Consider the following 10,816-nt stretch of genomic DNA (forward strand, 5'->3'; position numbering starts at 1 on the left):
CCCCTCCTGTCCTCAGTGTTTGCAGGGCATATGATTCATTGCCTTTCCCCACATGTTGTCCCTACAGGCCACCTGCCAGGATTATCTGGGTGTGTGTCACTTAATCATTTTCCTGTGCTGCAGCAGGAATCAAGCACTGGTGTGCCTTGGTACTTGCTAATCTCTGCCTGGGGAAAAATAGTCTACTGGTCTGCAGGCTGTAATATTTTGATCTAATTTGGGGTTGTTTAGTTTTATGTGCAGCTGCTGGGTGGTGTTGGTGGCCTGAGATACACAGGAGGGCAGAAGATGACCTGGTGGGCCTGGGCTCCTGTGGCCCTTCTGTGTATGACTCCATAGGACGCCTGTTGTTTGGGAGAGTTTTACAGAATGGGGAGTCATTACACTGATAGGCTAAATGTCTTGGACCTGTGGGTCTGGTTGCCAGGTTTTCCCAGGGTCATCCTGTTTAAGGTCGCTGGTCCTAGAAAGTCAGAACAGGAGCCCCACTGCCTGCTGGCTACTTTTGTGGGATGATGATGATGATGTCCTGGTGTTTTGTACCTGCGCGTGAGATGCTTTTCCTGATGCCAGTAATACTTCCCAGAACGAAAGCAATGTCATGATCCCCATACTGACTGTGGCTCCCCAGCGTTTATCTCAGTAGTCGCTCCGGAAAACAGGCGGTGGACGGTGGCACTGCAATAAGCAAGTGCCTGTCTAGGCTCCCACTTCCCTCACGTCCCTACAGTCCCAGGGCTGTGCACAGCTCTGGCTGGCGGAGGCCGTGCCTGGAGGGGCTGCTGGGCAGCATCCCGGGCACTTCCCTCCCGGTCGCTACTCTGCACCCCACCCTCGAGGCGGCACGTGCCGGAGCTCACGCCACCTTCCGCCGCAATGACAGTCCCGGACCGGCTGTACAGAGCCCGTGTCACTCATCCAGCCACTTGGCCAATGGCAAAGCGGCGGAGGCGGGATCAGAGAGAGAAGCAGCGGACAGAGCCAATGAAGGGAGGAGCAGAGAAAGGTGCTGTGGGTGTGGCTTGAGGGGCTCGAGAAGTCGGAAACCCGGAAGTGACCCATGGGAGAGAGGGGGAGTATCATAGAGAGGGAGAAGAGCGCCCCAAGCTCCCCTCTCACCTCTCGCCGGGCAGGAAGGCCCAGGTAGGAGCTCGGGGCAGGCAGCGGGCTGGTCCCCGCGCTGTGCCCCGCCGCCCGCTCCGAGGTCCGGCCCCGGCATGGCAGCCGAGGGGAAGGTGACGGGGCAGAGCCAGGAGCAGTTCCTGCTGCTGGCGCGCTCGGCTCGCGGCGCGGCCCTGGTCAGCCTCATCCACCAGGTGCTGGAGGCGCCCGGCATCTACGTCTTCGGGGAGCTGCTGGACCTGCCCAACGTGCGGGAGGTGAGCGGGGGGCGGCGCTGGGGCCGGGATCGGGATCGGGATCCTTGGTGTTACCGCGGGAGGCCGCAGCCCAGCCCGTTCCCCAGGGAGCGCTGCCCGGGCCAGTGGCGCTCAGCTCCCACCATTGCGCGATGGCTCCAGCGCCCCTGCCTGCTTCCCGAAACCTGCCCCCGGCCATGGCAGTGGGGTTTGCTTACGGCTTCCCCAAAGGCTGTGCCCGGGCTCTGTAGCATGTTAAGTCCCTGCCGCTCCCTGCCCCCATGCAGCCGTGTTTAGGTGGGTAGCTGAATCAGGCATCGTTAGCCAGATTGGAAAACGTTTGGGTGGGGAGGGGCGGCTGTGGGTGGAAGAAAGTGGGGGAAGGGCACCGTGTCTTGGAACTGGGAGGGGAGGTGGTGGGCAGGTGGTTGTGTGCAGAGCTCTTTGCTGTTTGTACTGAGTGCTCTTTCTCCCCCCCGCAGCTGGCTGAGAGTGAGTTCTCCTCTGTCTTCCGTCTGCTCACCCTCTTCGCATATGGGACGTATGCTGATTATTTGTGTATGTGTCTCATTCCTTTACAGCCCCTCATAGCCTAGTGCTCGAGGATGGGGCCAACACCTGTAATTTGTCTCCTAAGAGGCAGGAAAGGTGGATAAGATGGGCAACTTTCTACCTGAAGAAAACCAAATGCCACACACCTGCCATGCCCTTCTTTGAGGTCCCCTTTCTCTCCATCTCCCCACCCCACCACTCTCTCAGGCAGGGGGTTGGGGTCAGTGTTCCCTCTATTTTTTCCCATCCTTGTGCAGAATAAATTTAATGTCTACTGTTGCATGTGCAGATATGCATATTAATAGACACAAATGCTGTTGACTGTGGGCATTCTGTCAGTCAGCTGGGCAGCACCCGCTTTTCTCCTGGGCAGCTGCCCAGGCACGCAGCTTACAGGGAACAGAGGTTGGGATTCTGGGCTTGGGTGCAGGAGAGAGTTCTGGGTGCAGACTGGGCTTACCCTGAATTGTGCCCAGGAAGCAGTGACATGTTCCTCTTGCTCGTGCTTGGGGAGGAGTGGCCAGGTAGCTCTGTGGGCTATCCCTACCTGCAGGTGCTACCCCCACCCAGCATCCATTGGGCATGTTCCCAGCCAGTGGGAGCTGTGGAGCCAGTAGTTGAAGTGGGGCCAGTGCAAGGTGTCTCTGTGACCCTCCCTATGAGTCAGGAGGACATGGAGCTAGGCAGAGAGACTCCCAACTGGACTTTTAGCAACCCAGTCAGCGGTGATGACCGGAGCCTCCAAGGTATCTTTCTAACTGGGTGTTCTGACTAAAAACTGGTAACCCGAGAGACAGACGGAGAAAGGAGAAAAGGAACAGCAAATGGCACAGGGGTTTCAGGTGAGCTAGATGTACGCGAGAGGTCAGGTCGATTTTTGGAGATGCAGAGGCCTCACATTGCAGAGCAGGGAAGGAATAGTTTCTTCCTCTGCAGCTGTGAGGAGACCACCTCTAGGATATTCCTCATTGCTGGGGTCTCTGGGATTGATAAGGTAGAGAGAGCTCATAGAGTGACCAAAATGTTCTGTGAGGAGAAGGGATCCTGCAGTCAGCATGCACTGGTAGACAGAGCATTGCCTAGAATTAAGAAGATTGGGGATCTGTTCTAGGCTCTGCTACTGCACTTATGCTGGCTGCGTCTACACTACAAAACAAATTCAAATTTAATGTGGTTAGGTGAATATTACAGTGTGGCTGTCTTCATTGTAAATACCACTAGCTCAATATAGGGAACGCTAATATCAATACAACATTGTTGAAACCGGCTGGGTGTAGCATCAAGTTGGAATTTAAAAGTTCAAATAAAGGACAGCATGGAAGCGCCATGTCTTAAAATCACCTCCGGAGGTGTCCTGTATGTATCACACAAAGTTACGCGGCTGCCTGCCATGTATGGCCGCTTCCATCTCTGCTGCTCTCCAGGTGTGCAGGAAGTAGGTCACAAGAAGCCCTTGAATTTGAATTCCTTACCAGCAACTATGGAAATATGTAAGATGCGCCCAGAAGCTAGAATTTCTTTTACCCATCGCACCGGTAGCCATCTCTTTCAATCATGAGCACTCAGGGTAGTGATCTGCCTAGTGGTTCTCAGGGTTGCAAGAGAGCTCCAGCATGGAGCCATCAGGAGATTCTGGATCTTCTTGCAATTTGGGGAGAGAAATCAGCGCTGAGCAGAAATCAGCGGTAAGCAGACTTCAGGTGTCCAAGAGAAACTCATGCCTATATGATAAGATGTCGCAGTTGATGATTGCCAAAGGTTACTGCTGGGATTCTATGCAATTCCAGCTGAAGGTGAAAGAACTCTGGCAGGTGTATCACAAGGTTCGGGAAGCCAACCGGCGGTCCAGGTCCTCTCCAAAGACCTGCAACTATTATGAACAGCAGAATGTGCTCCTTGTGGAGGACTCAACCACGTTGCCCACTCTTCATTTCAACATTTGTGGAGGCACTGGTCTGGAATCCAGAGTAAGCTGAGAGGAGCTGGTGGGCCAGGAAGAAGAAGCCAATGGAGAGGAGGATGGTGGCAACCAGTGGGGGCCCAAGGAAGCTGTTCCTGACAGCCCAGAGTTCTTCCCCAAAGACCTGGAACTGCTCCCCTCTACACTGGTCCCTGAGCCCCCAGGGCCCAGCTGTTCTGGTGAGTGTTTTCTTCTGAATGCTAGGCGGGTTGCAGCTAGGTATAGTTATGGACGCAGATATAGGTTTCCTGTGGAACTGCGCCCCTCAGAGCAGCGTGTTAATGTTTTTGGGGATGGAGCACTTATTCTTTCTGGAGATCTCCTCAAAGGCCTTCTCCAGGCACTTTTGTATTTTTTGCACCAGGTTTTTGGGCAGGTCTGACTTAATGCGGCTTCCACACTAGCACACCTTGCCATGCCAGGCAACCAGATAGATTTTTTTCCAGGTTTGTGGTAACACAGGATGAGTGGCTCTTCTTTTTGGCTGGCAGTTATTTTTAGGAGGCTGATGGCTTCTTTGGCAACATAAAGAAGCATCGGAATTTGGATTGCATTTCTTTGTAATGCTCCCTTCCTTTTTACGTTTACCTGGCGCTCATTACCACATCATGTGGCTGGTGGGTGCTCTGTCTACCCCCTCCCCCCACGCACAGCTGGCAGGGTCTCTGACCCTTCTCCCCTCCCATTTGCCTTCCTCCCCACCCCACATTTCCTTTCACTTTACCGGGATCCCTCCCAACCCAGCCATTCCCACAGCTGGAATCAAAGCCCTCTCCACCTTTCCCCCTTGCCATGCGGCTGCAGACCCTGCTACTGCAAACTGGCATGTCCAGCACAGGTGGGTTTGCCTGCCTTTTCGTGGCTTTTTCTTCCCTGCTTAGGGATTCTCCCTGGACCGCTGAGAGAGTCGTTCCCCCCCGCCCCCGCCGCCCAGCTCAGCAGATGGCTAGAAAACTTCCTTCCCCCTCAACATTTTTCACTTTTCAGGGATTCCCCCTCCCGGCGCCATGTGGCTGGAATCGAATCTCTCTCCAACCTCCTTGCTTGCCACACAGCTGCTGGGCTCTGCAGACCCAGCTCCTTGAGGAGGATTGCTGAAAGCAGTTTTTCCGCTGCTTCAGGACACCATCCTGATTCCCCTGCTTTGCCCCCACCCCCACTTGTAAAGCAGACAATTGCTTACCATGTCCACAAGGAAATGGTCTGGATAAATAATGGCTTGTGTAATACTCACTTTGAATCCCTTTCTTAAGATGCCTTAAGCAGCCTTGCAAAAAGAAATTTTCACTGATAGCATAGACGGAGATACATTCATTCTATGGGTGAGTGCTTTCTGTGAATTGTATCTAAATTTTGACCTTCACTTTTCAGCAGGCATCCCTAGCGTGGGAGACAGGGCCAGGAAGTACACAAGATCTGGTTAGGATCTTATCTTGCATCACATGGAACAGACTCAAGCCGAAACCATTGAAAGCAAAAGGGACGGAGCACAGTGGCGCCAGAATATGCTTGAGTTCCAGAGAGAGCACTCGGCACACCTGAGGGAGGACATGGCAAAGCTAATACCAGCAGTGAGCGACCAAACAGAGGTCCTACACTTAATGCTGGAGATGCAGAGGGACTCTTAATGTGGCACTGCAGGCTCTGCTCACTGCTGCCTGGACTCCCCTTACTTCAGGTTGCCCGCCCCCGAATGCAGGGAGGGAAGCCAAGGGCAGCCTGCTGTTCTAGCCTCAATAGCTACTGGAAAAGGCTGCTCCACCTCCCCCCCGACAATGCTTATTTTCTCTACCACTTACCCCTCACCCCCCACCAATAAACTTATTCTTTTCGTGACCATCTCGGTGTGATTTTTTTGGTACCCATGTGTGTTGGGATGCACAGATCATTGTGGGGACTTGTGGGGGGCAGCCAAGATGTGCAGAGGACATGCAGCAGAGGAACCTGGGCAGGGATGGAGGGGGCCAGTACCGGGGCAAATAACACAGCTGCCCGGTGCTATGCGAAGGTCTGCAGGGGACGTGTGGTACAAGGACACAGATGGGGGGTGGAGAAGGCTGGAGCCAAAAGAACAGCTGCCTGGTGCTGTGCCAAGGTCCGTAGAGGATTCGTGGCACAGGGATCCGGGTGGAGGTGGCTGGGGCCAATAGCACAGCTGTCCAGTGTTATTTTGGAAAATAACTCTTCCTCCACCTCCATTCTTCCTGCAACTTAACCTGCTCCCACCAAGTAACAGCATTCTTTCTGTGAAAGCCACAGTTGGATTTATTAGTTTACATTTGGTGGGGAGTGCCAGGTGGCATTACAACAAAGAGATACAGCACTATCATGTGTCTGGCAGCTCATTCATTAAGCATATTTCAAAGTCTTCCTGATTGCTGTAGCCTCAGCATGGCTACTGGAGAACAGCCTTGTAGGTGGCTGTGAGTGAGCCCTGTTCATGGCCTCAGCCTCGGAATTCCATTTGTTCATAAAAGTCTTCCTCCTGGATTCACAAATGTTATGCAAAATACAGCATGCTGTAATCACAATGGGGATGTTAGTTTCTGAAAGGGCCGAACAGGTCAATAGGCACCTGAACCGTGCTTTTAAGTGGCCAAAAGCACATTCCACCACCATTCTGCACTTGCTGAGTCTGACATTGAAGTTATCCCGGCTGCAGTCCAGTGCCCCATGTAGGGTTTCATGAGGCAAGGGAAGGTAAACATGGCCTGTGTGACACAAGGCAAGTCACTCTGCATTATATCCCTTTCTCCTCATTTGTATATCTTACCTGTCTAGACTCAAAGTTCATTGTGATAGAAATGGTCTTGTATAGTGTGGGTATTTAATGGCTAGCTCAGTAGAAGCATGATCTTGTCTGAGGTTCTAGATGCGACTGGAATACAAATGGTACAGGTTTGAGTTTTGGGCGGAGATTCTACATGTTCAATCGTTCCGTTTAGCTTCATGGCTCTGGTGAGATGAGGAGTGAGGGGGCTGTTTGATGACCATCTGCTGCCGGCTAGGGGGTGTGGATATTGTCAGGGGTGGGGGGAGGTTCTTTAGGGATCACTGGAGAAGTAAGAAGAAGAAGTAGGTGGAGCAGAATGAGAGAAAGTCAAGGTGCTCAGAAACACTTCCTCCGGGCTGAGGAGTGTGACAGCTTTAGGAGATGCCTTGCTAAGAAAAGGCTATGCTAGAGGCTTTGAGTAATGGATGTGGAGTAAAGGGCACTGGCCAGGGGTGGGAAGAGGAGAGATGGGACATCTCCAGCTCTAACATTGTGCTCTTTCCCTGGGAGCAGCTGAAGCTGGGAATCTCCCTCCATTGAGCGAGGCTCAAAAGAACAAGCTGAGGCACCTATCAGTGGTCACACTGGCTGCCAAGGTCAAGGTAATGGCTTAGTTTTTGCTGCCCCCACCCCGGAAGCCTCCAGCTTGTCTTCTTGTTGGGGTTATCCTGTGCTAATATTTGTGTTTACTCCACAGTGCATCCCCTATGCAGTGCTGCTAGAACAGTTGCAGCTGAAGAATGTGCGGCAGCTGGAGGACCTAGTTATTGAGGCTGTGTATGCAGACGTGCTGCGTGGGAGCCTTGACCAGCGCAATCAGCGCCTTGAGGTCGACTACAGCATCGGGCGGGACATCCGCAGGGAGGAGCTCAGCACCATCACCCGCACGTTACAGGAATGGTGAGGACAAACCCCCCAGTGCCAGTTGCCATCTCCTCCCCCACCGCCCCAAGCTGTAGGAGTGGTGAAGAGATTCTCCCGAGCTGGTCATGAAGAGGCACACAACACACCCTGACATGTGGAGGGAATGGTGAGGAGACCTCTCCTAACCCCTTTCCCCATCGTTATACAGATGAGATGCCCCCACCCCTCTATGTGGCAGGCATGGTGATGAGACTTCAGGCCTGTAGAGTCACTGCAGCACCTCTAATTGCCCACAGGCTGCAGGAATGCTGAAAACCCCAACTTCAGGCAGCCCAGCCCAGCCCACAGATTCCCCTCAACAGGTAGGGAGGAGACACCTCCAGATATGGGGGGGAGAATCTTCTGAGTTCTCCTGTGTGCTGTGGGAAGAGCACAGGGGGCCACTGGTACCCTTGTCAAAGCCCCTCTTTGTGACAAGGGGTTCCCCCAGCATACTCTGAAACTTACTGGGCTAAATCTCCCCTCTCACCCTGAGCTACCTGTAGCCTTTCAGTGATTCCATCAGCCCTCTCACTGTCATTCCCACTGTAGTCTGTTTTCCTTCCTCATTGGAGACTACCGCTCCTATGCCCTTCCTGCTCAGGTCCGTTCATCTCCTCCTAGATGCTTGTTGATGCCTCCAATGTCTAGCTGTCAGCGGGCGGAGTGCCTGTGCTGTCCCACTTCCCCACTGCAGTGCTTTTGTGTTGAACTGTCCAGTCTGCTCAGCTCTGTCTCCTTTCTGCAGGTGCCTGGGTTGTGAGGTTGTCCTTTCGGGGATTGAGGAGCAGGTTAGCCGAGCCAACCAACATAAGGAGCAACAGCTAGGCCTAAAGCAACAGATAGAGAGCGAGGTGAGTGTGCTGTTGCAGGACAACCAGTTCCCCTGATCTGAAGCTGGAATGGAAACCGTGCCCTTGAGTAACAGCCCGTAAATTCCATACCTGAGCTAGCTCTTATGTTCCACAGCTCTTTCTCCTCATCAGGACCCACTGGAAGCTTGCACCTGGGGAGGGTCATTGTGTAATGAGATACCACCCCCTGCTATAGAGTTCTCAAGGGCTGCTATGATGATGTTCTCTTTAGCTGTTGATCTGCATTGCAAACTTCACTCTAGCTCAACATGGCTTTTCCTTGAGAACTTCCTTTGTTCTTGCTTTCCAATCTGGGCAGGTGGCAAATCTGAAAAAGACAATTAAAGTAACGACAGCCGCAGCAGCGGCAGCCACATCCCAGGATCCAGAGCAGCATCTAACAGAGCTCAGGGAGCCAGCTCCTGGCACCAACCAGCGCCAGGCCAGCAAGAAATCTTCTAAGGCCAAAGGGTGAGGAGCAGCAACCGCTGAGCGTGACCCCTTTCTGTGTGTATTCAGGGGGGTGAGTCTCCGGGGCCTTTCTTCCAGGGCAATAACTCTGCCTGCCCACCCGTGCTATGGCAGGCTTAGTGCCAGCCGAGCCCTGCACCCCAGTCATCTGAAATGAATCTCTGAGCATCTCAGTTTGAGGCAATGCACTTCCTCTTGTGGCACTTGTCCTAGCTGAGCATCACAGCCACTTCTGCTCAGGTGTCTTGGGCGCGGAGGTGGGGGTGAGTCCGTGGGCATCCGTGCTCCATTTTGAGATTTTTGTGTCTTTCTCTGCAGGCTCCGGGGCAGCGCAAAGATCTGGTCGAAATCAAACTAGCTGGATCTCTGAACTCTTGGGAGGGTGAGAGAGGGAAACAGCAGGTTTAAAAAGCAGGTGTCCTGAGTGTGATACTTCTCTCCTCATCCCCAGCAGCTGTCTGTCCAGCCAGTTCTCCTGCACGTTCATTCTTTTGCCATCGGCTCTATGCTTCTCTCTCTCCCCTCAGCCCTCCTAGCAATCTTTCCTACTCTTCCACTACCATCTCCTACTCCCTTAACTCTTCTGTTCCACATGTCTCTCGTTCCCTGTCCCTTGGTAGGCAAATTTAAAGAGCCATAAGACTAATTCCATTTCAGTCACCTTAGCGCCAGAATATCATGGAAGCCTGCAAAGAACTAGCTCTGGTGCTCAGCAGCCATTTTGGCTGTGTGGGATCCTGGAACAATTTTGCTCCAGGGTCTAGCTACCATCTTGATTTTTTATTCTTTGTTTTGCTGGGTGAGCGTGTTGGGGGGTATTTTTGTGTGGGATTGTTTAAAAATATAAATATATATATCTATATATATATATATATCTCTATATAAAAATAAAAATAGATCTGTGAATATACCTATATAAATTTTCCTTCCTGGAATGTTGTCTCACTACACTGGGGGAAGTTTGCGGATGCCTGCAGTCACAAAGTGTGCGGTGGTGGTGGAGAAGACCACCTTCTGTAGGCAGAGGTGGGTAAGGGGCCTGACTGGAATTCATTTTCCATCCAGCACAAGATGGAGAGAGACTTTCTAATACCTGCAGGGGGATAAGTTGTAAGAATGGAATGTCCTCTGTCTTCCACAGCCGAGGGGGCAGTGCTGTAGTCCAGCAGAGGGGTGAGTCACTCACCCATGGCTGTAAAATCAGCAATGTTCCTGCTTCTGCAGACGTAACTGAGGGTGGGGAGGAGAACACCCTCTGTCATGGGTCTCAGACACACGTTGGAAGCAGGAAAGGGTTAATAGGTTGATAGTTTATTCTGATTTGCATGACACAGGCAATAGGGTTTCTGCATGTGAATCCTGTATCAAGCCAGTAACTTCTGGTGAGCTGTATCATTAACTGCCCTCAATGTCAGTACAGAGTAGAAGTTTCCCATGGGTGTCTCATGCCTTTCCAGAATGTCAAGTCTAGCCACACCGTACCTTTGAAAACCAGGATATTAAGAGTTAAGGTGGGTGCTATCCCTGCCATAGCCTCTTGCCCTGAGTTGGCCATAGCTGTTGAGAATAGTTCCAAAAGGGGTGGGCGGTGCATGCTTGTTTAATGCCAGCAGACCTGGGTGGCTGGCCCTAGGGATAGAACCTGCAAGCATAGGGTCTGAAGCACTGCACTCTACCACATGAGCTAAAGGCCAGCTGGCTCTCAGTTGAGGCTGTAGAGCAGAGACTTCACTCACCCCAGATGAGGTCTCAGTGCCTCTGGGTACTACACTTGTATCACAGTGGACTTGAAGGACTATGGGAAGCTGCCACAGTGTGTGGTGTTTTTGAATGGCCTGAACACCAGCATTTAGCTGTGCATACACAAGCTACCTTCGCTGTGCCAGGTGTAGCCATATTGAATAGCACTGGGATTGTTTGGAGCATGTTGGCAGAGCTGTCACTG

The 10,816-nt window shown here is 52.5% G+C and overlaps 1 protein-coding gene across 1 annotated transcript; it reads left to right on the forward strand.

The window, feature by feature from the left end:
* Positions 1-1,039: 1,039 nt before the first annotated feature.
* Positions 1,040-9,781, forward strand: COPS7A (COP9 signalosome subunit 7A). Its single transcript, XM_075001522.1, has 7 exons — positions 1,040-1,379; positions 1,841-1,916; positions 7,157-7,245; positions 7,341-7,543; positions 8,295-8,400; positions 8,720-8,871; positions 9,190-9,781. Exons 1-7 carry the CDS (start codon positions 1,218-1,220, stop codon positions 9,227-9,229), a joined length of 828 nt encoding a protein of 275 aa, XP_074857623.1. The 5' UTR covers positions 1,040-1,217; the 3' UTR covers positions 9,230-9,781.
* The last annotated feature ends 1,035 nt before the right edge of the window (positions 9,782-10,816 follow it).

This window comes from Carettochelys insculpta, chromosome 1 (assembly GCF_033958435.1).
Source record: "Carettochelys insculpta isolate YL-2023 chromosome 1, ASM3395843v1, whole genome shotgun sequence".
NCBI lineage: Eukaryota > Metazoa > Chordata > Testudines > Carettochelyidae > Carettochelys > Carettochelys insculpta.

Bases quoted from the DNA above. Each gene is read 5' to 3' on its own strand.
- COPS7A (XM_075001522.1), top strand. From the start codon at position 1,218: ATGGCAGCCGAGGGGAAGGTGACGGGGCAGAGCCAGGAGCAGTTCCTG. The intron at 7,544-8,294 runs GTGAGGACAAAC...TCCTTTCTGCAG, and splicing joins ACCCGCACGTTACAGGAATG to GTGCCTGGGTTGTGAGGTTG. The intron at 8,872-9,189 runs GTGAGGAGCAGC...CTTTCTCTGCAG, and splicing joins AAATCTTCTAAGGCCAAAGG to GCTCCGGGGCAGCGCAAAGA.